General features: G+C 43.5%; 1 protein-coding gene across 7 annotated transcripts in view; it reads right to left on the reverse strand.

The window, feature by feature from the left end:
• Cdc14a (cell division cycle 14A) overlaps positions 1 to 26,212 on the reverse strand; it is a 176,904-nt gene that overhangs the window by 132,429 nt on the left and 18,263 nt on the right. For 6 of the 7 annotated variants that reach the window (XM_076574866.1, XM_076574865.1, XM_015996533.3 and 3 more), the window contains exons 3-4: positions 17,842 to 17,917; positions 4,598 to 4,690 (exon numbers count right to left, since the gene is read on the reverse strand). In XM_076574866.1, coding sequence (XP_076430981.1) covers positions 4,598 to 4,690; positions 17,842 to 17,883 — 135 coding nt within the window. In that variant the 5' untranslated portion in view covers positions 17,884 to 17,917. The remainder of the gene's footprint in view (positions 1 to 4,597; positions 4,691 to 17,841; positions 17,918 to 26,212) is intronic. The other variant, XM_015996534.3, reaches the window with a different exon arrangement.

Here is a 26,212-nt window from a genome sequence, read left to right on the forward strand (position 1 = left end):
GTCCCCAGTGAACTCGAGGTTTCTCTGTATTGTTTCTTTCTTTCTTTCTTTCTTTCTTTCTTTCTTTCTTTCTTTCTTTCTTTCTTTCTTTCTTTCTTTCTTTTTTTTTTTTTTTTTTTTGTTAACAGTTCCAGAAGAAAGGGCTTTAACTAGACCCCCCATGCTTACAGACAAGGAAACAAACACAAAAGCTTCTCAGCCATCCTGGAAATCACCTACGAGAGAAACTGTCAACAAAGCTCAGCCTCGGGAAGGTAACCAATACCATGGACCTAGCGGCTTAAAAATGGTTCCAAGAGCTGGGCTATGTGGAATGCTTCCTAGCATACTTGACATCCTGGGTTCGATCCCCAGCCCTGCAGAGACGGGGTGGGCATGGTGGTCTGTGACTATAGAGTCACCCTGACTACACAGCCCCAAGATCTATCTAAGACCCTGGTTTGTTGTTTTTGTTGTCATTGTTGCTTATTTTGTCTCTAATAATAAGTTGTATGGAATGTGCATTTGACCATCAAAACAATTAGAAAACTGAAAGTTTGTTTTTAAAAAGACAAGTCATTCCTCTTTGTTATGCCAGCTGTCCCCTGATTCTGTATCAGTCTGCTTACACACACCCTCAGATATTCTGGGAAAGGGAAAGACACCATGAATACCTTATGTCCAACTTGCCCCTTTGCAGTGGGTTTATTCATTCAATGTTTATTTATAGCCATCTACCTTGCAGCCAGTGTGGCCCTGAACTGGATGTGTGGTGCTCAGACACGGCTAGGAAACAGCTGCTGCTCATGGCACCTGACCTTTCCACACTGGACATTCTAGTGTCTTCCGTGTGGTCACCTCCCATCCTAGACCTACCCATAATTCAGCACAGCAGGAAGCTTCTAGGACTCTGCCTCAGCCTTGTGGCCAGCGTCCAACTCAACTAGCAAACGCATGGACCTAACCCCTCGTTAAATATTTTATCATCCTCCAGACAGGGCAATGAACAAAACAGATAAGGTCCCTACCCTTTGGTCTGGGAAAGAGATAATAAGGAGGCAAATGCATGAGCACATGAGTAACTTCAAAGACTGGGTGCAACCAGGAAAATAAAAATAGCAAAGAACTAGGACGTGAACAAGGCTTGGGGAACGGGGCAGAGTTTGAGAAAAAGCTCCAAGACAGTAACTTTGGGGGAAAAAAAAACAAGTATGCAAAGGTCGGAAGTAAGAATGTTCTAGATAAAAGTCTGGGCATGGTGGCACATGCCTTTAATCCCAGCACTGGAGAGGCAGAGGCAGGTGGATCTCTGTGAGTTCGAGGCCAGCCTGGTCTGCAGAGCGAGTTCCTGGATAGGCTCCCAAAGCTACACAGAGAAACTCTGTCTCGAAAAATCAAAACAAAAAAAAAAAAAAGAATGTTCTAGATAGAGAAAGTAGAAACATGAAGACTTCAGGTGAGAGAAGGTGTGTGGTGTTCAGTTAGAAGGCCAGTATGACGGGAGGACAATGGGCACGGAGGTCATTACACCACACAGGTGCCAATCAAAAAGGAATAGATGCCAAGAACAGTCAGCCGCCAGATTTAAACCAGGGTCATGGTGTGATCTCACTTGCGTTTTTTAAAGACGACCCTGACAATTACATGGAAAGTAAGTTCAAAGGGAAACAAGAATACGGAAAGGAAAGCAGGAAGAAATGCTCCAAGCTACGGGAGCAATCAAGGAAACGGATGGCAGTGTAACAGGATTAAATGGGAAGGTGCACTCTGGTTCAACATGCATCTTAAGAGTTCGAGGCAGTCACACTTCTGATTAAGTCTGTAATGTGGGGTGAGGGGCCTGAGGAAGAGAAGTGATGACTAACTTTTGATCTGGCTCATCAGTAGTAAGAGTTAACTTTTCTGAAACAGGGGTGGTTAGTGAAGAAATGAGTCAGTTGAAATAGATAGGGGAAGGGTATGTTAAATTTGTGATAATTTAGATATAGAATGTGGTGCCATCCAGCAGACAGTTGGATGTTTGACCTTCATAATAATTCTGCACAATAAGCAGGGAAGCCCTGCTATTATCCAAATCTTATCAATGGGAAAACGAGAGCTCAGAGGAGGCCTGTCTCAAGGCATGAGTCAACGCCACTGCAACCATGGCTGACGGCTCATTTAAAGAGACTCGTCTTCACTCTACAGGCCATCACTCTGATAAACACATATACCTGCTTTGTCTCATGGGTTACATGGCTGCTCCCAAGTTAGAGGCCTGTTCATACCCAGCGAAGATTCCCTCATAAGAATGAGACTTCCCCTCCTAGCAACACTAATAAAATTAACTGATACATATAACTCCTATTATATAACTTATCATATATATATATATATATATTATAACAATTGTGTCAACAATTAAGTGCATACAGATACATGAAGCAAAGGCATAAATCTCTAAGAAACAACCACAATTCTGAAGGTCATTTTTATATAACAGTTTTTTGGTTGTTTTTTTTTTTTTAATCTTTCTAAGGAGCACATTTACAAAATCAGAAAGGTCAGCGGGGAAATGGCCAAGACAAGAAAAATCACTTTACACTCAGGACTGTGACTAGGTGTAAGACAAGCTCACACTGTGCTCAGCATTTCTCCCACCAGGCCAGACCTGCTCTTTCTCCTAGGGTTGCTTTAAAGTGACAGAAACTCCTCCATTTGTTTACCTCAGGCTACTTTCTCATGGGCTCAATGCATGTGTAATAGCTAGACTTCACTTCAAAATTCTAGCGGTAGATGGTGAAAGCCCACTCTAAACAAAGCTGGATGATGGGTGGGGAGGTAAGAGGAAGGAAGTGGGGAGGGGGGAGAGGAGGGAGGGCGGGAGGGAGGGAGGGAGGGAGGGAGAGAACTATGCAAATAGATAGCCTGCAGAGGTCTTTCATGACAAAGGACCTAAAAAAAAAAAATGCTCACAAAACATCACAGCCCCATAGGAAAGACATGCTTGGTTCATGGCTTGAGTGGAGAGATCAGTACAGCCTTTCCATATTTAGTCATGCTGTCTATCAAGGGAGTGTCAATTATCAGTGTAAAGTTTAAAAAAAAAATTAGCGTGCCTGCTTAACTCAGCAACTAGCATTTCACCAACCCTTCCCACCAAGAGCTAGCTTTTCATGTATGCTCTTAAGATAAAAGACAATAGCCTGACTGGCACCACAAATCATTCTCGTATCCTAAGGAGACTTGGAAGGAAATTTAGGAGTCATGGTAGCCAACCCACCCATTTTACAGACAAGGAGAATAAATAAAGCGGAGAGAGAGAAGGTGACCTGACCCCTTCAGCACAGAACCCCTTCAGGACAAAAAAGCCATCTTTTATTGATTCTTAGACTCTGCTCCTTATACTCTCCTGTGCAGTCTATAGAACAAGAAGAAAAGGGGCCACCAGGGATGACCCCAGGGTTTACAAAAGAAGGGAAAAGAACTAGGGACTCAAGTCCCGGATGCAAGGCGTGCATGTGACTATCAGCTTGTCCTCTTCCCTGCCGGCAGTGCCACCGGGCCCCTCCCCCTGGAAACTTGGGCTTGGTATGACAGAGCATGGTGCCTTCCCTCAAGGTCTGCAAATGAGGCCTGGAAAGCTCACACAGCACAAGCTTCAGGCTTCGGAGACACACCAGCCTTTCCTGGGGATGAGCGGAAATGCCAGCATCCTCTCTTGCCTGTGAATCAGCATATTCGTCCGTGGGCATCACATACAGCCCTGAGGAGCTAGTCCAGGGTAGAGGTACATTTAGCCCTGGTGACTTCCGTCTTCTTTTGGACCAGTCCCAGCATATCCAGAAATTTCCAGAAACTGTGACATGCTCAGATAGGACTCAAATTGACACTTTTGTGCTTTCAGAGAACAAAACTTCTATTCAAACTTTGCTTTTATAAAGATCATATTGAGTAATTACGGAGGCTGTAATATTTGCATGGTTTATATTCCATGCCATTTTTTCTATTGCAAATGTTTGTATAGATGAATGCATGGATTGATTTAAAAAATTAACAATAATAAGCCTCTCCTTTGCTGTCTAGAATGTGCTGTATCTCCCCAACCCCTACAAAAAGAACACTTCCACAATATTATATTTCACTCATATACATACCTTTTCATCTTGGATATATCTTTGCTAGGTATAGATGTTCTTTGCACTAAAATGCTGATAATAGTAGAATCCGAGCTACACTCATGATTCCAAGAGTCTCTCACTAACTATCCAAAAATAAACCTATATCTAGACGAGATGGCTCATGCATGAAATCCTAACACTACAGACGCTGAGGCAAGAAGACTATCTCCAACTTAAGACCAGACTGGACTACTTAGTAAGTCCCAGGCCAGCCATGGAGAGGACTCTGACTCAGAGCAATCAAAAACAAAATAATTAATAATAATAATAACAACAACAACAACAATAACAGAGTAAGTACGCCATTGATGTCAGTCCACTTTCCATTCCTAATCAGTACCCCTCCTGTCCCACTGGAGCAGGCCTGAGATTTAACAGCAGTGTTAGCTGGAGATTTAATGGAAGCATCGTGGCTCTGCCCACTTGATCACGGAAAGCATCCCAAATCAAGTACTCACAGCGTAAGCACCTATCAAGAACGCTGCATTCGCTCGTTTCCGCTGGTCGAAACAGGTGTAGTGCACTATTTTCTTTCTTGATAAACTGTATGACTAGAAGGAAAGAACAAAGGGCGTTAGCACAGGACAGACAGACGCAGGTCACCGTCTTCTCTCAACCTCAGCAGGTGGAGCAGTTCCTACAAGGTGCCACCTTTCAACTCCTGCCTCCACGGTACCTGGACATGAGTGTGTGGAGCTGAGGGGGCCTCCTAGCTCACTTGCCTGGGGAGGAGGGGAGCTACTCACTTCTCTGCAGTCCACCTGAATGTGAGACTTTAACAAACATGGACTTCTCTGAGAAAGGAGAGCAGTGCAGTTAGAAATGACTAAATTGTTGATTCTCCATTCGCGGGAACCGTGCCTGGTCATTTATTCCTGATCTTACACATATGACTCAGCCACTCTTTGTATTCTCAGCATGACGCTCTGAGATGCTGATGGACCTTTCATATTTTACAGTTTAAGCTATGTCAACCACCCTACTGTCTTCTCCAATGTCTTCTCTTTTCTTTTTAGAGACCAAAATTAAAATTTTCTTTCTAGTATATACTCAAATCGCCCCCTTTTAATTAGCTGACAGTAAGTGATGAATGGAAGAAAAGAGGAACCATCAAAAGGATATCAATGAACATCATAAATCAACAGCCATATATTAAATTCATGAGCTCGATCATCAAGCAACTGCTGTCTGCCAGGCAATCTGCAACATGCTCAAGTATTTAAGTAAATCCAAAAGAAAGCCAAATGATTTGCTGAACACATGCTAAACATGAAAAGTAACCATTACATCTGCTGAATTCAACCAAATTATTAGTCACCATTCAAATCTAGAGAACACGGATGTGGCTCAGTTAAATGTACACAATTTCCTTGGGCTTCAAGACTATTATGGGATAGTGACAAATGACCATTTAAATGTAGGCACATAAGACTACACTTTCAGGGACTGTTCCCATAGTTCAATAAATACAGGCACACAAATGCCTCTGAATACTGTCTGTAAATTCACATAGAAAACATAAGTAGATTTTTATACCCTACACACCGTGAACACCAGCAACCAAAAATCCATTACCATGTTATTTTCTACAAGGAAAAGAAAGCAAAATCAAAGAACCAAGGTGCATCATTTTAACTTATTCATGAAGCCTGGTAGCTACACATATCCAAGCTACAGGCTAAGACATTCATCCCCCGCTTCGGACATGAATAACTACAAATCACATTTTCTGAAAACAGTTATGTCCTTGTGAACTGAACTTTTGAAAGTTAGTACCTGACTCAATCTGTTATTATCAATGCTCTTTTTTAGTATGAAGCAAAGAGAGAGAAAAGTAATGTGTTTAATTCAATTCCATCAAGTGTATATACTGAAGTTATTCTAAAGACTTCAGTGCTAACTGGATGGTGGTGGTGCACACTTTTAATCCCAGCTCTCAGGAGGCAGAGACAGGGAAACTCTGTGAGTTCGAGACCAGCCTGGTCTACAAAGCGAGTTCCAGGACAGCCAGGGCTGCACAGAGAAACCCTGTCTTGAAAAAACAAAAAGGTTATTATCAATGCTGTTTATACATGGCTCGTTGCTTTCTCAATTTTGAATTACTGAGTTTCTGGCATTTCTTATTTATATTTACTGTTTGATAGTTAAATATGTTGTGCCACTTACTGCTCTTCACCAGTAACTTGAGGGCTCTGTCTGTCTGTCTGTCTTGTTTGAGACAAAGTCTCACAATGCAGCCCTGGCTGGCCTAGAACTTGCTATGTAGAGCAAGCTGGCCTTGAACTCACAGAGATCCACCTGCCTCTGTCTCTCGATTGCTGTGCTCTCCATCAATAAGTTAGGATTGAGGAGGATCCTCAAGGCTTTGCATGTGGGTCAGACTGAGCAGGAGGACTCAGCAGCTCCCAGCTTCCTGCTCTTGCATGGCTTGTGTCCCTAAACTACTGTGAGGAGGAACGATCAACAGCCTATGCTGAAGCCTGGATTCCCTTCATTGACGCACTTCTCTAGGAAGCATTTTGGTGTCACACCAACATTATGGTTTTGTAGTGTGGATTAAATCTACTCATCAAGAGTAACAGTTCATAATGCTCTTCTCTCGTTATGAATGTTCATCTCTAGGTGGAGTTGGCAGTGTTTGGGTTTATTTGTCTGCTTTTGTTTTTATCTTCTTTCTTTTAGACAGTCTCATGTAAGCTCGACTAGCCTTGAACTCACTTTGCAATCAAGGGTGACCTTGAACTCTTGTTCTCCTACCTCTACTTCCCAAGTGCTGGGATCACAGGGGTGCACATCAACCCAGTTACATGGTTCTGTTGGTTTATTTTGGGTTTGGGGTAAGACTTTTTTTTAATTTCTATGTTTCCTTATTCTCTCTCTCTCTCTCTCTCTCTCTCTCTCTCTCTCTCTCTCTCTCTCTCTCTCTCAATCTAAACTATACAGGCTACAAAGTCCACCTTGAGATGGAACCATGAAGCTAAAGGATAGAATTCTGAGGAAGACTTTCTTGTCATGGTGTCTATGAATGTTTTTAAAGTGAAGATAACATAGGTTAAATTTTCTAAAAAACTTACAGCTTCTTAAATTTTACGAGCTTTCAAAAATTATAATATTCTTTACAGATATTACAGATAATATTCTTCACAAAATCTATCTAGATGTTAACTATTCTTTTATTTATCGGTAGGGTCGGTGGCGGGGGGGGGGGGGGGGTGCATCACAACACACATGGAGGGCGGAGAACGACTTTGCAGTGTGCTCTTGCCGCCTCCCACCATATTAAAGCTGGGTCTCTTTTATTGTGTCTGCTGATGGGCTGTGGACTCCAGACTAGCTGCCACAGTCTTCCAGGTAGTCCTCCTGACCCCACTTCCCATCTCACTACAGGACAGCGGGGTGACAGACACACCAGCCACCACATCCAGCTCCTTCCACAGGTTCCAGAAATGACCTCGGGTCATCGGGCTTCTGAGGCTAGTGTTTCTTCTTGTGAGCCATCTCCTCGGCCCTAGAAACTTTAACTATTTCCAAATATTTCCCATGGAAAGCTGCCAAGGGAAGCAAACTTTTGTTTGTTGAAGCTAACAGCTGATTTATAGAGGAATTTTTGGAGCATTTGGACTGCTCGGATGTTTTTGGACTTAATTTTCAGAGTTTAGGTCTTCAAAGCTCTACAGCTGAGAAATGCTTTCCACATAGTGAAGCGTGGTCTGTCCCCCGCCCCAGGTCAGACCACAGTGAAGTCCAGCCACTGTCCCCCCCCCAGGTCAGACCACAGTGAAGTCCAGCCACTGTCCTCCCCCCCCAGGTCAGACCACAGTGAAGTCCAGCCACTGTCCCCCCGCCCCAGGTCAGACCACAGTGAAGTCCAGCCACTGTCCCCCCCCAGGTCAGATCACAGTGAAGTCCAGCCACTGCCCCCACCCAGGTCAGACCACAGTGAAGTCCAGCCACTGTCCCCCCAGGTCAGACCACAGTGAAGTCCAGCCACTGTCCCCCCAGGTCAGACCACAGTGAAGTCCAGCCACTGCCCCCCCCCAGGTCAGACCACAGTGAAGTCCAGCCACTGTCCCCCCGCCCCAGGTCAGACCACAGTGAAGTCCAGCCACTGTCCCCCCAGATCAGACCACGGGGAGTGGAATTCTTGCCCACCAAGTCAAAACCAATCAAAGTGGATGACAGCAGATGAGAATCTGGTCAGCTGTAGCCCTGTCTAATGCTCCCCTCACCTCAGCCAGGCTCCCTCCTACAGACAACACCCCCACCCCCCACCCCCCACCCCCGTCCCATAGCGGCACCAATGATAATGTTCACGGGAAGACATCCTAACGCTACAGTGAAAAGCACTGGAGATAATAAAACATTTTGTCAGTTATCTGGCTAATATTTTGTGCGATTGGACGGATAAGAAAGAAACCTTCAATGTTTTTCCTCTCGAATATGAAAAAGCCCACCCTTTCAACAAAACACACCCGACCTGTCATGCAACCCCAGGCCCCTAGAAGGAGCACCGCCGTCCAGCGGGGACACACCTACGTCTCTCTCAGCACCTCTCATGAATACGATGGTTCATATTGACAGGGTCAAGGATGCTCCGGGAGAGAAGGCTCCGGACAGAGCTGCCAGGAAGCTTCACCCTGCGTGTGAGCGAGTGGCACCAGTCACGGGCTGGGGGCCCAGAGTGAATTCACAAGAGGAAAGGAAGCTGGGCAACAGCCTTCATCTCTCTGCTCTCTGAACAACACTTCACACTCGTGCCACCTTGACCTCCCTGCCATGATGGACTGCGCCCTCGGGCGGCGGGGCGGAACAAACCTTCCTTCCTTAAGTGGCTTCCGTTCAGGATTTTGTCACAGCAACAGGAAAAGTAAATAACAAGATAGAAAAACTTTGTCCTTTGGGGAGAGACCGAATTTAGGCACCAGAGGAGTCTACTTTAAAAATGAACCACCAAGAAGTAAAAGACAATTACTAGTTTTAAATACTTTAAAAAAAAAAAAAAATGAACCACCAACATTTTCTGAGATTCTGCCTTGAGTCCAGGGGAGAGCCTCTCGTGCCTCTGGCAGGACATCGGCCTCCTCTTCACTCTGGTCCCTGGCTCTCCAAAGAGAACATCTGCAAAGTCACGAGCACACATCTGGCTTCCAGGAAGCTAGCCCCATTCTTACTGATTCTTTTATTCCTTCGTCTGAGATGCTTGGAGATCACAAAACCACTGTCCAGGGGCAAAGCAGATGTAAACACTGGTCAAACCAAGTCAGTCTTACAGACCAAAAGGAAGACATCTCCGAAGGAATACTAAGGTAAAAGGCCTCTGGCCATCTCACAGACAAAGCACACTCCCATCTATATGTTTTTGATTTTCATCTTGAAACTGACACGTATAGCCTTCTGAACCTTCTCAATCAAAGCAGACCACCGGCCCTAGCAACAGCAGCAACAGCAGCTAATATCTGTAAGCCATTTGCTACATCCCATCATTACCCACGGCAACAGGAGTGATGCCAGAGAGGTCTGGTTCAGCAGCACTCGGGGTGCGTCTCAAAGCAGAGGTCCCAAGCAAGGCTGAAATATAACAAGGCATGGTGCACTTTATCAGAACATAAGCCAGGAACCAGGAAAGGCCTGCAGCAAACACTTACACAACCACGTGTGGGAGGCAGGAGGAATCCAGAACTCTCTGGCTGAGGCTGATAATTGGTGTAAACCTCAATTATGAGGCCATAACAAGTTTTGTGGCTCAGAATTTATTAAATAAGTCTTGGGCTGAAAAGGTCAGCGTTATGAAAATTTTTCAGAAATAAATAAAATAAACTTAAGCCTAAACTCCATTATATTTTATTATTATATTATTGTATTCCATTGTATGCTTGCAGGGGACTGATACAGAACGGCCCTGGAGAACTTAGAAGGCATTGGCTGTTGGGCCCAACCCAGAGTTCCTGACTCAGTGGAACAAAGCCTGGGAAATCCACTAGTCTACATTTATTGGTAAATTCTGGAAGAATATTATACACAAATATGATGCCCCCCTCCCCATCACACTCCCCTTAAGAATGCTGTGATTCCAAAACCAAGCAGTGAATCAACTTGCCTCCTGAAAAACATAAAAGTCCCTTGTAAAAGAATTCCAAAGCCCGCTATCTTACCTTTTAAAAGCACATTACAGAAAAACATTTCCACAGACTCCTAAGAAACTTTTGCCACAATGAACGAATACTGTCCATTGCAGGCGACAACACCTCACAACCGAGGTCCTGCAGGGGTCTCCTAACTAAGCCACTTCTGGCAGAGTTATTCCAGAGGCTTAAAATTCAGATACCCTCAGAGTCCTAGAACTCAGAGTGGGCCAGGTCACAAACAACAAAAGCAGTTCCTACCAAAGCACATGGAGCTCAACCCTGCTACTGCCATGTAAGAACTGGGCACAGCATTGTCAGATCCGTCAACATACGAAAGGAGGCCCAAATCCAATTCTGTGTACATTTTCATACGTTGCTGACCACAGATTTAAGTTTCTTCCTTTCCTTCCTTCCTTCCTTCCTTCCTTCCTTCCTTCCTTCCTTCCTTCCTTCCTTCCTTCCTCCCTTCCTTCCTTCCTTCCTTCTTTAAATAGATTCACTGTGTACCCATTCAACTGCTCTGTAGATGAGGCTGGCCTTGAACTCACAGAGATCTGCACTGCCTCTGCCTCCCGAGTGCTGGGATGCATGCCACTCACTGCACCTTGCTCCAATTTAATATTTTTTCTTGAGAGCTTATCCACCCCGGGGCACGTCTGTAGACAGAATGCCAACCACTGTGCTGTGCCCGCTTGCCAGGCTAAGGAAGTTCTACCACTCCAAGCAGCAGGACTTGAGCAGCTGCTCCAGGAAGACTTGATGAGGGGAACCCTGTCTCCAGCAACACGTGTGATCTCAAGTTAATGAATCTCTGATGCAAACCATCGGCTAAGGCTTCTTATAAACAAGGGGACAACTACTCAGGGAGGCCATCACAGGACACGGTACTCTACAATAACTGTTTCGTTTAACAAGCTAAAGAAATAGTCGACAGAAGAGCATCTGTCGATTTACATTGCCAAACCTAGAGAGATTCCAAAATACTCAACAGAAGAGCATCTGTCGATTTACATTGCCAAACCTAGAGAGATCCCCAGACCTGCTTTTGCTTACCTGAGAATCCAAGTTTTATGAGATTCACATAAATCATGATAAGTACGTGGTGTATCAGCACATATATTTAATGGCATTTGTCAAGCAGGCAAAGTGACACCGTGACAGACTGATACAAAGTTCAAGGGGATGATGCCACATACACGTCTTCTGTCTTTAAATGGAAAACTATATGAAGGGCTGCATTCAGGTGGAGGAGTAACTTAACTCTACAAGACAAACAAGCCATGGACACGCAGAGGTAGAAGGAAAGGAAGCCATGCTAACAAGAGAATAGCAGAGCCCAGCCTTAGGTGACAGTGGCATACACCAATCATGCACTTGTTCAACTTAGTCAGGACACCACAGACCACGGAAGCATCCAACCACAGACTGTGATGCAGGCAGGTGCGAAACTAACAGAAACAGAGCGAATGGGTCACATAAAGAACGCCGATTCTTAAGCGGCCTTATGATAAAGTTGCTCAAAATGCTAGACAGAAAAGAGTTGAGTCACTTGGCTAGGATCGTATGTCTAATTAAGCTATGTGAACCAATCCAGGGAAAGGAAGACACAGCCAGATTAATATACTCCTTGATAAGAAATACAGCCCATGCACATCTCTAAGCAGGCACGTGTTGCCAGTGATGGTGGGCAGATTAAGGAGAGCAAAGCACAGGGCTATGGCCAAGGCATCATTCCCTTACTGATGACTAGGTTAGCCCAGCAATGCCCACGGCGATCAGCACTTCGACAGCCATCGGGGGTCACTACCAAAGCAATAAAGTGAACAGGTCTTCCAGGGAGCCGCCAGGACTCTATGTGTTTACCTCCAGCTTTCTCAGGAAAGGGACATTCTTGAACATTTTCTTTGGCTGCACAAGATAAAATATGGTCCATGTTTTGCTTGGAACTATGATAAAAACAGGTTGAATTTTTTATTTTAAAAGTAAACAAGTGTTTCTTTATGGTCTATTTTTGTTTTAAACCCAGTAGATTGCATTAAAAGATGGCACATTTGGTCAAAAAAAATCACTCATAAAATTATTTCTCAGTAGGCAGGGGCAGGAGGATAAGGAGTTCAAGTCCATCCTCATCTTCAGCTGCACAGTAGGCTCGAGGCCAACCTAGGTTACATGAGACCCTGTCCCCAAAGAGTATGGGGGTATATGTGCAAGGACATGTGTGTGTTTGATCATTCGGATCATACAGTTGAAGGCACTTGAGAATTCTCTTAGGGTCTTCCAGCCTGGGGGTTTCTGAATGCATACAAAACGTCCACGCCTTGCTTTACGAGCTCCAAATGTGCGTGTTCCCATGAGTTACCATCCCACTACCTCTTAAAACTACATCAACTGTCTCCAGAACGTAGCTCTCTTTTCTTCTCTCCCAAGCCCATCAACCTGAAACACAAGAGAACTGCATGAGGAGATCTCAACACGCTTTTGTGGTTATAGAAAGAGGGTGTCTGTCTCTCATGACATCAAAAGAGTTCTTGTGAACAAGCACCTGAGAGGGAGGCAGCTGCCTGGGTTCCAGGATAGAATTACCGCCCTGATTCATTCAGCAACAAGGGCATTCCCAGAGCCCACCCCCTGCCAGGCCCCTCTGCTTCAACACAATCCTTTCTTCCAGGATGCCTGCTCTTCCTGCCCTTTTATTCTGGAGAGGTAACGGGGGAGCTTTGTACAGGTCTCAGAATATTCTTTGAGTCCTTTCTACATGGTCCAAGATTACTGTAATTGTTTTGTTGATTTATAGCGGCAGCTGTGTTGTTTTTTTTTTTTTTAAAGTGGCTGCCCTAGAAAACGTCTCCTCTCTTCAAGTTTTTTAACCCAAGCTGAGAGTTTCTGTTTCTCTGAAGAAAAATAAAATCAATGATTAATAACATACCAACTATGTTAAGAAAGGCTTGTGCCATTGTATTGCTTCTATTAAATTTTCAGGCTTCTCAATTAGCTTTGATTTTTCTTAACTGATTAAATTAGGAGAAAGTAGTGTTTAGTTTTTAATTACTGCCAATTTTGTCTCCTTCTAATACAGCCTTGAAGCATTTACATTGTAGTTCAGTGTTCTTGGCATTGTCTAAACAAAAGATCCCTCTGAGAATTAACAAGGAGCTACAAGTCTTCCCAGAAGAAAAATGTAAGTACACACCAAAGTGTACATGTAATTTCGTGATTTACAGATCCCTTGCAATACCAGGTTGACAATTCCTGCCCTCCGATCAATCACTGATGACACTTTCCACTGAACAGTCCACAGTCTTTCAATTGTTCCCACACCAGGAAGTCTCTCCTCTTTGCTGCCTCTCCACGGTAAGAATTGATCAGAAACAGCAACCTTGGACCCATGGTTGCATAACTCATTAGTAACAATTTGTTACACAGTGTACAACAAGCAATGCTTTTGTTGATGGTGGCGATAATGCCTTTTGTTTGGGACACTTTAAATAAATATTTCATGGATAATTTCCCATTCTGACCAACATAATTACAACTGAAGTCACTGGCAATCAAATGTGCATGGACACATTTAAAAAAATCCGTAAATTTGGAAGAAATCATTATCTCAAAGCATTGAGTTGAAAGAACATCTATGGCATTTAAGAAAAGAGAAACAAGCTGGGTGTGGCAGCACACACCTTAAATCCCAGCACTCAGGGAGGCAGAGGCAGGAGGATCTCTGTGAGTTCAAGGTCAGCCTGGTCTACAAAGCCAGTTCCAGGACAACCAGGGCAACACAGAGAAACCCTGTCTCAAAAAACCAAAAAGAAAAGGAGAAACGTGGGACCTGGAATAGAATTTATGGCAAAAATTATCTGGTTTTTGCCATGAAATTAGGAATGAAAAAATAAATAAAGTCATAACTTGAAGGTATAAAAATCTCGACTACCAAATAACATATGCCTAAATCACAGTATTTTTTTAAAAAAATTAATAAAATCTTGAATGTTAAAAAAATAAAGAAATTAAGAAATCACATAAGAGAAGAATTCTAACAGGAAGTTACTAATTAAAATAATGCTATTAAGTAGGACAGGAAGATGGCTCAGCAGATAAAGGTACTTGCCACCAAGCCTGACAACCTGAGTTCGATCCCCAGAATGTATATAACTGACTCCTCCTCTGACCTCCACACACACGTTACTGCAAACATCTCTCTCTCTCTCTCTCTCTCTCTCTCTCTCTCTCTCTCTCTTTCTCTCTCTCTCTCTCACACACACACACACACACACACACACACACACACACACACACACACACCAAGGATTTAAGCCAGAGGGATGTGGCGTTCAAGATGGTGACGAATCGAATGCATGAGTGGAGTAAAGAGCAAGGCTCAGGGTGACAAGGATACTTCCATTCCCAGTAAATCAGAAATGAAAATGAAATCACCCACGGGAAGATGTCAAGGGCAGAGCTGGCAAGGTAAGGCTTTTTGAAAGGTATGGGTAGTGAGGTATCCTGGCCCCGATCAAGATGAGGAAGCATGGATAGCCAAGGAGACGCATCAGCCAGGTACGGATGCTCTGGGAGGATGGGGTGATGGCCAGTGTAAAGATGCTGCTGGCAGAGTGACAGAGAATGTTACTGTGAGGTGTGTGTGTAACAGGAAGAGTCTATTCCAAATAGGAGAGCGTGGGGTCTAAGCTCCTGGAAATGATAACGTAGTCAGGGTGGCAGGCACAGCCACTGGACAGGAAAGAAGGCCCAGAGACCTGGGAGAGTGAGCAAAGAAGGATTCTAAACCCAAGGCCCAGATTACCCCCGCCAAGGCAAAGATAAGCATGTGAACAATGCCACCCGCATTGTGACACAGGTCACACATCTCTCTTAGGTTCCCCATCTCTCCCTGTGATCGAGCTGTGTCTCAATAGCTGTCACTTAGATTCCTAAAAGTGTGCTGACCAGCTTCCCCGTAGGGGAACGACAGCACTAAGGGTGAAGCCAGTATTCAAAACTTCCCAGAAGAACTATTAGATTTCCTACCTGAACTTACAGATGTCACATTAGGAACGTGATTTGGCGTAGCAGCTTAATTTTGAAATTTGCAAAGCTCTCTCACATAAACCTTCTGAGACAATCCTAACTACTATTCCCATGAAACTCTGGAATTCTCTTTTTTTTTAAGGCATTATTTTTTTAAGCTATTATGTAGCTCTAGCTGCCCTGGAACTGACTATGGAGACCAGCCCTCAAACTCACAGATATCCACCTGTCTCTGCCTCCTGAGTGCTGCAATTAAAGGCATGTACCACCATGCCTGGCTAGAATTCTTACATTATAAATAAGAAACAGATTCTACAGTTCTGGCTTTGGATTGTTAACGTAAATCTTTTTCTCCTGATAGAGAGATTCTATTTGGTGTGGTTCACTTAATTAACATTTGAGTTTTGAAAAGTCAATCCTTCAGAAAGCTACAGATTAGCCATTAATTAAAGCTAAAAAATGTTATTCAAGGCATCTAGTTGATTCCTGATCATTGGAATAAACCAAGGGGACTGTCTTAACTTTATTGAACTTTCATAATGATATAAGCAAGTTTTGGAGATGAAAGAAAGTTTAAACAAGTCTCTATACACACTCACTATTAGGTATAGAATATGGTAGGAAAAAAAAACAATTCAATCCATTTACTCTTCTACAATCACTATAAGTAGACTCTTGAGTTAGATGCATGACTTCATCTTCCTAATAATGATTTATTTCTCTTTGTTTACTCCAGACAGTATTTAGGTCCCATGGTCACTTGTGCATGGTTCATGCCAGCTATATGACAGCATAATTAGGAAATAAGGGCTTGGGAGATAGCGTAGTGGGAAAGAACATTTCCTATACTAATGTAAGGACCTGAGTTTGGATCCGTAGTACCCATGTAAAAGTAGGGGGTGGGGAGGCCGCACAGACTGGCAATCCCTGACCTAGAGGACAGACAGGTGGATCCCAGAAACTTGGCCTACCCAGCCTAGCCAAACAGTAAGCTCCAGGTTCAGTGAGAGACTCTGTCTCAAGGGAATGAGGTGGACAGCGATAGAGCCGGACACTCAGTGTCTTTCTCTAGCCCCCTCCCAACACATATGCATGCAGAAAGAGAGAGGGGGGAGGAAGATGTGGCATTAGAGTAGAATTCATGCGCTTTATGATGGAGTCAGGGAAGAAGTAAAAACAGGAAAGAGTGGGTTCCACACGCGTTCATCCATGTTTCTCTTTCCCTTGGTTGCTTTTCAACCCTTTCATCTAATGGCACAGGAAGGAGAGAAGAGAAAGAGACAGAGAAAGCAAACTAGGAAAGCCCCAGATCCTCCCAAGGAAAACATGAGGCTCAGGCATTGACTAATGACCCTTCTAGTCATTGAAAGTTCACTGTAAAGGTTATTATTTACCTCCCTATGATCATAAAAGTATCTACTTTTCTAAACTACAAACAGTAGCTTCTTGGTTCTTGTTTACTTAAATGAATATACGATACATTTTTAAGTCAGGTAATATTGCATGATTTAGTTCCTAAGTGAGTTGGGTGTGATGTTTTTTGTTATGTAATTATTAACTGAAATGTCATTGTAGGACCATATTGTATGACACCACATTGATGTCAATGGCAAAAATCTGGAACTGTATAAAGCATACAATATATTCTACAGGAAATGCTCTGCCAGACTACATTTATATCTAAGTTCAACATAAAACCCAAAGGCAATCGCTGAGCAGGTGTGTATGTAAGCCACTGTACTGTAGAACAGAAACACTTTATCCAACATAAAGAACAAAACACTGAGCATTATAAGTCTGTGATTATCTTAGGAGCATATATCATGGTATACTGTTTCTCAAACTGAAACGTTCAAGAGGTCCATCTAGAAATTGGAAGAAAAATATAAAGTTTGGTTTCCATGTAGTAAACTTAATACTGTAAATGTCAATTTTTTTATATACTCATTTTAAAAGGAAAAAGTCTACATGACAAAAATCCATATATACATACAGAAAATGAGAAGGATCCCATGTAAAACAAACACTGCAGACTAATACTGAATGCCTGCCCACATTCTGTCAGAGCAGGTAATTCTATCACTCCTGATTCATGGGTCTCACTTGGTTATTAACTCTACAGAGATGACGTTCAACAATATGCAAAATTTTCCATCTTGACCAAACAAAACCTGGTTATGTGCCTGATGAGACCCTTCATCACCCCATAATAGCATCTACAAGCAGATCTGAAGGCTGTGGAAAAATCATCCTATGAGGAAATCTGACAGAAACTCATGAACGACCTTAAAGGCTGTGCCCCTTCCTTAGATCACGATGGCAATGACTTCACTCAGCTCATGTTGCGGTTGTCCTGAAGAAAGAAAGAGGTTAGCATGCCCTTTGTGGTATAATCAGGAGGATCGATTTCAACTCCTAGGTGAACTCTCACAAATTTCTAAAGATCTAAATCACCTGATTAAACCGTGTGTGTGTGCAAAACAATCCCACTGGGCAGGTTTCCTGGTTTAAACATTTTAATTCCGAAACATAAACAGGTCTAGAATACTCACTTTTAGTTTCTTGTTTAGTTTACAGCAGTATCTGTACACCATTGCCAAGTTCAGAGGTCCAAAATCTGCATAGAAACTGAGATATATACATATATATAATAGCATTTAGTACAAGCACAGTTTTCAGTAATATAGATGCTCACTTTTAACTTCATCTAATTTGTAATCACATTTCAATTATCTTCAGGAATAGGTTCATCCCCTAAGTAGTCTGGTCCGTGCCAATCCAGGTACCTCAGGGTTCCACCCTACTCGTACCCTACAGTTCTTCTAACCAATCTCTTAACAGAGAACTAGTTGGGCAATTTTGAGTTTTAAGTCCTTTTAACTCCTTCCTGTGCCATTTAGATGAAAGGGTTGAAAAGCAGCCAAGGGAAAGAGGAATGTGAATGAACTCGTGTGGAACCCACTCTTTCCTGTTTTTACTTCTTCCCTGACTCCATGGTAAAGCTCATGAATTCCTCTAATCCCACGTCTTCCACTCAAACACCCTCAGCTCTCATGTATCCAGCTGCAGTGGTCCTTTTTCCCTGTCCATTCTTCTTAAACGTCCTGTATTATAAGACATATTGGCTCCCCTTCACTCCCCTACACCTCCAGAATACAGTCATCAACCTGAACATAAATCTCTCTTACCCACTGTCATGAGTCTAATTTGTGACCTAATGGAAAAGAGTGCTCTTGTCTACCTCTGACCCAGGACTGGTCTTCACCTTCACCTTCCTACTGGACCCACTGTCTACAGGCCTTCCAATACCTCAAATTCAGTGTGCCTACACACATCTTTCCTTCAAAATAGCCCTGAGCTTTTCTGAATCACAGGAGCATAAAACCGCTCACACACAGTACAGCAAAGACATTATTCCATCAAAGGAGCTACCACTCTCATATACCCCTTCCCTTTCTGTCCCCAGTGACACATCAGAAGCCCAGCTCCCCTTCAGCTTAGTCATGTTCTGTTGGAATTCTCAGTCTCCTTCCCAATGATGGCGCATTTCATCATACAATTCAATCTCTCTTCTTTCATTTCCTCCTACTACTCAAAATTGCTGAGTGGCTCCTCACTACTAAAGGATGACTCCACCACCCAGGAACCAAAGCTTAACACGACATGCTCCTAGCTTCCAGGCTGATCCCGTCTCCTAACAGGTGCCTCTCGGGATCTTCATTCCACAAGACACATCCACCTCTTACCTCCAAACATTCACCATCCCTAATGCTACCCTCCACTCACAACAGTCCTCTGGTCACTCTCCTTAGTTTCCTCAAGATGGCCTTCAAATGCAACCTCCACAAAGCCTTTGCAGTCACATTAGGGAGCACTAACTAAGCTTTGCTCAAAGTCCTCAAAACTTTCCATTTCACTGACTCTTTCAGCAAAATACACATAACGTCACATATTATGGAGAATTTTACATGAAGAGTCTGTCTAATCAACTGCAACATGAGCTTCCCCATCAAGGAACCCATTTATACTTTTTACAGATTTGGAAGAACGTCCTAGATGCAATACAACTAAAAATGAGTCACCATGCAGAAATGCTCACTAGTACTCTAAATTCAACTCAGTCTAGAGCACAAACGTATTAAATACCACCAAGTTTGCAGAAGCCCATCTTTGAAACCCCCTCTTACTGAGAAAGACATTTAAGTCTTTTCTGCCACCCAAATTACATACGCCACTCCAACTACAAGTCTGCCAATACCTCCTGGCCTTAGGTAAGTAAAAAATACTGACTTTGGCCAGGCGGTGGTGGTGCACACCTTTAGTCCCAGCACTCGGGAAGCAGAAGCAGGCAGATTTTTGTGAGTTCGAGGCCAGCCTGGTCTACAAAGCTAGATCCAGGAAAGGCGCAAAGCTACACAGAGAAACCCTGTCTCAAAAAACAAAACAAAACAAAAAAAATACTGACTTTGCATGTGTTATTCATGTTAAACAAAGTAGGAATGTTGTGGAACATATAGAACTAAAATTGGCTGACTTTACAACAAGGTTCATGAAAAAAATAATAACACAAAATGACCCAGACAAAGGAACTTCTAATGATTTGAAGAAAAATTTCCTTATTTATTTCTAAAGTTCTCAAGGTGGTGTTAATTTAGTTCTAAAGTTCCCAGTGCGATGCTAGGCTATAAATATAAACAAGAACCCACTGAAAAACATTAAAATGAGGGCTGGAGGTGTATCTCCAGGGCACGGCACACACTTAGCATGCACAAGTTTCCACTAATGAGTCCCAGCACCAGGGGGGGAATAAGAACGCATATACATAGGGACCTAACTGCATTGTTTAGGGCAACACTGTCTTTACAGCAGAGAGTTTCTTGTTCTTGGGTTCCTTGAAAGCAGCACTTTTTAACAAACATACCTTGCAGTTTTGTTTTTTGTTTTGTTTTGTTTTTTTGGAACATACATATTGACTCTTGCATAATTTAAAATTAAATGTGGAACGTTGGTCATTATCTCAGCTTTTGAATTCATGCTGAACAGGCTTCAGAAAAGCACAAATTGGGGCTAGAGGGGTGAGGGTTTAGTGGTTAAGGGTACTGGCTGCTCTTTCAGAAGAGCAGGGTTCAATTCCCAGCACCCACTTGGTGGCTCCCAACCATCTGTAAGTTTAGTCACAGGAAGTCCACTGCCCTTTCCTGGCCTCCATGCGCCTTGTACACACAGTGCACAGACACATGCAGACAAAACACGCACACACGTAAACAAGAAAATGAAAACAATCAAAACATTAAATTTAAAAAAGCACAAAGAATCCAAGTCATGTAACTCCAGCTTCATTCTAACAGCTACATATCAACTTCATCCTCACGCTCAAAGCTACACAATGAAGCCCACTTCTATAAATTCACTTTTAGAAGCAGAATGGTTAATGAACAGAACTATTTTACCAAATTCTAGAAAGGTAAGTGGGTATCTTCCAATAACACAAAATCAAGTAAATCAAATGTGGACCTCATCTTTCCAGCATGGGAAATAGATGTAGGCTACTTCAAATGACAAATTTTAATTTCAGTTTTCACATCTGAAAACTGAAGAAGACATTTCTCATTAAAACATACTCAAAAGCCACATGTGGCTAAAGACTACAGAACTGGCCTGTGTGAAGCAATAATGGACAACAACAATCAAGACGAAAATATAAGGTCGGAACAAAAATGGCCACCACGCATTGAGGAATTGCTAGCAACAAAAAAAAAAAAAAAAAAAAAAGATACAGATAAAATGCTTTTAGTGAGGTACTATCCCAAAAAATAAGGGAGGGAAGCAACTTGGAAAAGTCATCTCTTTATTAGCTCATGAACCCCCGCCCCCACACACACACACATACACATTTCTTTAATTTTTTTTTTTTTAAGAAAAAAATCTGAAAGTGGAGTAGTCTCCTGGACTTGTAGTCCAAACACTCACCAATGCCTTCTCTGTTCTGTCAAATCCCAGCAAAATATCTCAGCTCAACAGCAAGCAAAGACTCCTCTTCCCACCTTGTCTTGGGGGAGGGGGGCAATTCTCCAGCCTCATTCGGGTAGATAGATATAGTATTTTATCGTATCAGAGCACCTTCCTCTCCAAAGGAATGAATAAAGAAACCAATCTCCCCACCAATACATACATTTCCTCTAACAAAGTTGGCAAATTATAGGTCAATAACTAAAATGAAATCTCAAGAAGCTTAAGAAATGAACATCAGGCAACAGTTTTCTTTAATTCAATACGTGTAAAGAGCTAAAATCAAATTACTTTGTTTTGACAGCAAAAAAATTCAGAGAACTGAGTGAAGCTGTGAAGTCCTCAGATGGGGGCGGCTGGGGGGCGGGGGGGGGGGGGGGGGGGGGGGGGATGGAGAGGAAGGCTGTGTCCCTATCAAAGGACCAAGGAAGGAGAAGCCCAGGAGCAGAGAAGACATTTTCCAGGGTCACCAGCTGCCCACAGTGTGACAGGAAACAGAAGCTGAGCCCAGAGGCCACTGGTCAGGCCAGCATGTCCTGCTCTTCTCGCAAGATTTACACAACCTATAGCTTATCGTTATCGTTGGGTTTTCTGGTGAGCTGTCATTTACATGAGTCTGTTCCTCGGGAGATCATCGTTTGGAGCACCACTCTGTTGATTCTACACAACAGAAGCTTCATGCGAAACTGTTCAACCCCTCAGCACAAAGAAATGCTATCCTGTGAGCGCTACCTATTCCCACCACAAAATTTATGGACACCCATCCTAAGCAAGATGCTACAAGTTAACATATTAATTAATTAAAGAGTACTTATGAAATCAAGAAGACTATTGTTTTTTAAAAAATGAAAAAATACTGTAAGAGCATAAGGCATACTAATTCTTTGCTTTTCATTTGTGTGTGGTGTGTGTGTGTGTGTGTGTGTGTGTGTGTGTGTGTGTGTCCAGGTTCTTGTGTGAGGCTGTACGTGTGCCACCGATGAACGTGGAGATCAGAGGCTAACCTTTGGGTGCTGATCCTCACCTCTCCTTGTTTGAAACAGTCTCTTCATGGTTGTGTGAACCAGACAACCTGGCCCAAGTCTGCAAAGCATCCTGTCTCTGCCTACCATCTCCCCATAGGGGCATGCTGGAATTACAGACACATTGGGCACTTCTGTGAGTGCCGGCCATGTAAACTCAGGTTATCAGACAAACCTTTACCCACTGGGTCATCTCCCCAGCCCATCTTTAACTTTTTAAGAGCACTGTTGAGACTGCCTGTTCATTTGCTCACTCCATTACCTACTGAAAGCCCACTGCCCGCCAGTCCCTACCCACGAGTAATTCACTACCTACTGAGAAAAACCAGTATTTCCGCAAATATATATAATGCTAAACTAGCATTGTCCTTCCAACACACAGATTACACAGATGTCCATGTGTCTGCAAGTTTGTTGAGATTAACCAGGACTGCCTCTGGTCGACCAGCTCACGTTCGCCTTCCTCCTGATGTTTCCCTCCAGCCCGAAGGTGTTTCTGATCATGACGAAAACTCATAGTGATCACATTTGCAGAAGCTCCCAATCACTTGGCGAACACTAACCTAGTCAGAGTGTCTACTCATGCCCTTAGAGCACAACCTGCCACAGTCACAGACGGCAGTGGCTGAGCAATGTGCATCCCTGTGCACAGGACAGGACAGCCTGAAAAAGAGCTAAAGGCCACTTGGTATCATAGGATTCCAGAACCAGTTTGATCACGGGGCATCCCTAGGCTGGTGCCTTGGTCTCATTATCAACTCTCACTCCAGTTCCCTTGATAGAGCCTTTCAGGAAAGCCCAGCTGCTTCTCATTAAGAATGTGAGGAATCTTCTCCACTTAGCACTTTCTTTAGCCCTAGGCGCATGGCAGGCTTGTATCAGCCCTCAGCTGTTGCTTCTGCAAAAGAAGTGATGTGACCACTCTGCCTTAAAGCCAAGAGGCAAGGCCAGAGAGTATCAAGGAACCTTCTAGCATACGGCTCTGTAATTTCATGTGCTTTCACTCTGGAGCAAATCAGTGAAGGGAAAGCCCCTTCAAGACTCCAATTAACGAAAGCACGAGGTGGCTTCTCCAGGAATGCTCTGCTATGAATAAAAGTCACTCCCACAGAAACATTCTCAAACCATGTAAGTTAACCCTGTTATCTACCCGCAGCTACTGGAAGCAAGAGGACTAAGCAGACAGTACTCCCCAGAGCTTTGGCAGAAACAGAGTGGTGACTGGTCCACCATCCATAAAAGGCTAACTCTCACCTTTCTAAAAGCAGCTCAGGTTCTGAAAAGGGAAAGGTACCCTAAAACCAGCGGCAGTGATCACGTTACCTCTCTAAGGCCCGGGAATTAAAACCAACACCCTCCCTCCACCTTGCCTCCAAGGACCCAGGTTTTCTCTCTTTGGAGACTCATTTTACAACATTGCCTCACCTTGCTACCACTGAGCTCCAACCAGAAGGAATGTTTTGAGCTCCTGCTTCAGACCTTCCGTGTATGCAATGACCCACTCCTGATTCACACCTCCTCATGCCTTAGGTCCCTGTCCAGTCATCCTTCCTCAAAGAATTCTTTTCTCCCCACCTCTTCGGTCACTCTCCAAACACGCATACCCCACAGGCTCTGTTGCATGCCTTCACAGAACTGAAGGTCTTTTGGGGGGCTGAGGATGCAGCTCATTTGGTAGAGTGCTCGCCTGGCATGCACAAAGCCCTGGGTTCCATCCCCGGAATTGCATAAAATGGGCCATCATGCTAAATAACAGGTCATGTTCAGCTTCATAGTAAACTCAAGGCTAGCCTAGGATACATCAAACCCTGTCAAAAGAGAAAAATGCTATAGGTGTCTCCTCCTTCACAATGGTCTAATTCTTTAACATTTAACAGATGCATTGTCTAAACCCCACTGCAGGACAAGCTCCATGAAACAGGCTGAGCTAAAAGTCAGTTCCTAGGCATTACTAGCACCAATCCAGGGATGATTAAATAAATAAATAATAGTTGATTCATTTGAAAAGCAAGGGAGAAAAGAAAAGAAAAACACTCTTCATTCTAAACATTCTTAACAACTGTGCCAGGCTAAGGATGCCCAGAGAGGTGATCCATCACACTTTATTATTACATGGATACAAAACAAGGCTAAGGGGCTGGAGAGATGGCTTAGTGGTTAAGAGCACTGACTGAGATTCCAGATGACCTGTATTCAGCTCCCAGCACCCATGTTGGGTGACCCACAAATGCCGGTAACTCCAGTTCCAAAAGGCCTGGTGCTCTTTTCTGGCCCCCAAGGGTGCCTGCACTCACATGGCACACACAGACACTCACATGCATAAAAATAAATCTTTTTTTTTTTAAGCTAAATAGACACAACTGACCCTGAAAGATAGACATGCAGAAACCATTAGTGGTGAGATCAAGCAACCCTCTTGGACGAGGAAAGTTGGGGCACCTCACAAGCTTCTCCTACCACCCCATCTAAATTACTGATTTTTATTCCATCTGAGAGATTTTTTTCCAGCTTAAATCACCCAGAGCATTTACTTTGGGTTTCCCAGAACTGCAGGCGTGTGTCCCATAAGCACTGTGGAACCAAGTCCCATGTCGGCATTGGGGAAAGAGTGGGCAAATGAGGAAGACACCGCTTTACAGAGCCGCCTCACACAGCTCCCTAAAAAGACCATTCAGCCTGCCTTTAATCTCACAGTTAGCAAATAGAGTGCCTTCTAATATTCTCAGATCTATTCTGCTGCTCAGAACCAATCATTTTCTTGCCATAACTAATGTAGATCCTATATGAATTCCTTATCCTTTGAAGGTAGAGAAAGGTATTCATTGAGAAATCAGTTACGGGCACTAGGGAGATGGCTCAGTCAGTTCAGAGCCTGCTGTGGGAGCATCAGGACGTGAGTTTGGCTCCCCAACATCTGTGTAGAAGCCAAGTATGGAGTATGGACATGTGGACCTGTAACCCCAGCACTGAGGAGGCAGACTGATTTAAAAAAAAAAACAACAACAACAACAACTAGAGCTTGCTAGCCAGGCAGGCTGGCTGAATCAGTGAGAGACCCTGTCTCGAAAACTCAAACTGGAAGCAACTGAGGAAGAGACCTCATGTTCAGCTAGGCCTACACCTACACCACACACACACACACACACACACACACACACACACACACAGAAGTACACATATAAAACACACACGCATCTGCATACACATGAACAAATACACATATAACACACACTTATATGCACACAAATAAATGAATATTAGAAGGAAATCAGTTATCCTTGGATTCCCAACTCAGGAATCTCACCAATCTGCAATCCAAGTGAGCCCAAATCCCAAGAAAGCAAAAAACAAAAAACAAACAAAGTGGGATTGTTTCTGTTTGACGCTCGCCGTGAACCATGCTTGCCCTTTAGCTGTGTTTATAAGAGGCTCAGTCTCACACAAAGTCTAGTCTTGTTTCAAACTCAACGTTCAGAAAACAAGGTATCTGGTGTCTACTCCCACTGCGTGTTTAGGCTCATCAGCAGATCAAGGAGCAAGTGGTTCTCAGAGGCAGGGGCCAGTACAGTCCTCAGCTCCAGGCCGGCTGTGAGAACGCACACATGCCATCCCGGTGCGCGGGAGGCTGCCGCAGGAGGATCATCACAAGCTCAGGGCAGCGTGGGCTATGGAGCAAGACCCTGTCTAAAGGAGACTGGAGAAGGGAGGCAGAAAAGGAAAGAGAGAATGAAGGAACAGAGTAAGGGTGGGAGGGAGGGAGAAAGGGAGGGAAAGAAAAACTCCATTTATAGACATTATCAATAAAAAATTAACCAAATAACACCAATAGAAAACAAAATGTTAGCTAACAGGAGCTATTTGATATGCCAGAAAAGTGCAGGTGTGTGTGTGT

Source organism: Peromyscus maniculatus, chromosome 6, assembly GCF_049852395.1.
Source record: "Peromyscus maniculatus bairdii isolate BWxNUB_F1_BW_parent chromosome 6, HU_Pman_BW_mat_3.1, whole genome shotgun sequence".
NCBI lineage: Eukaryota > Metazoa > Chordata > Mammalia > Rodentia > Cricetidae > Peromyscus > Peromyscus maniculatus.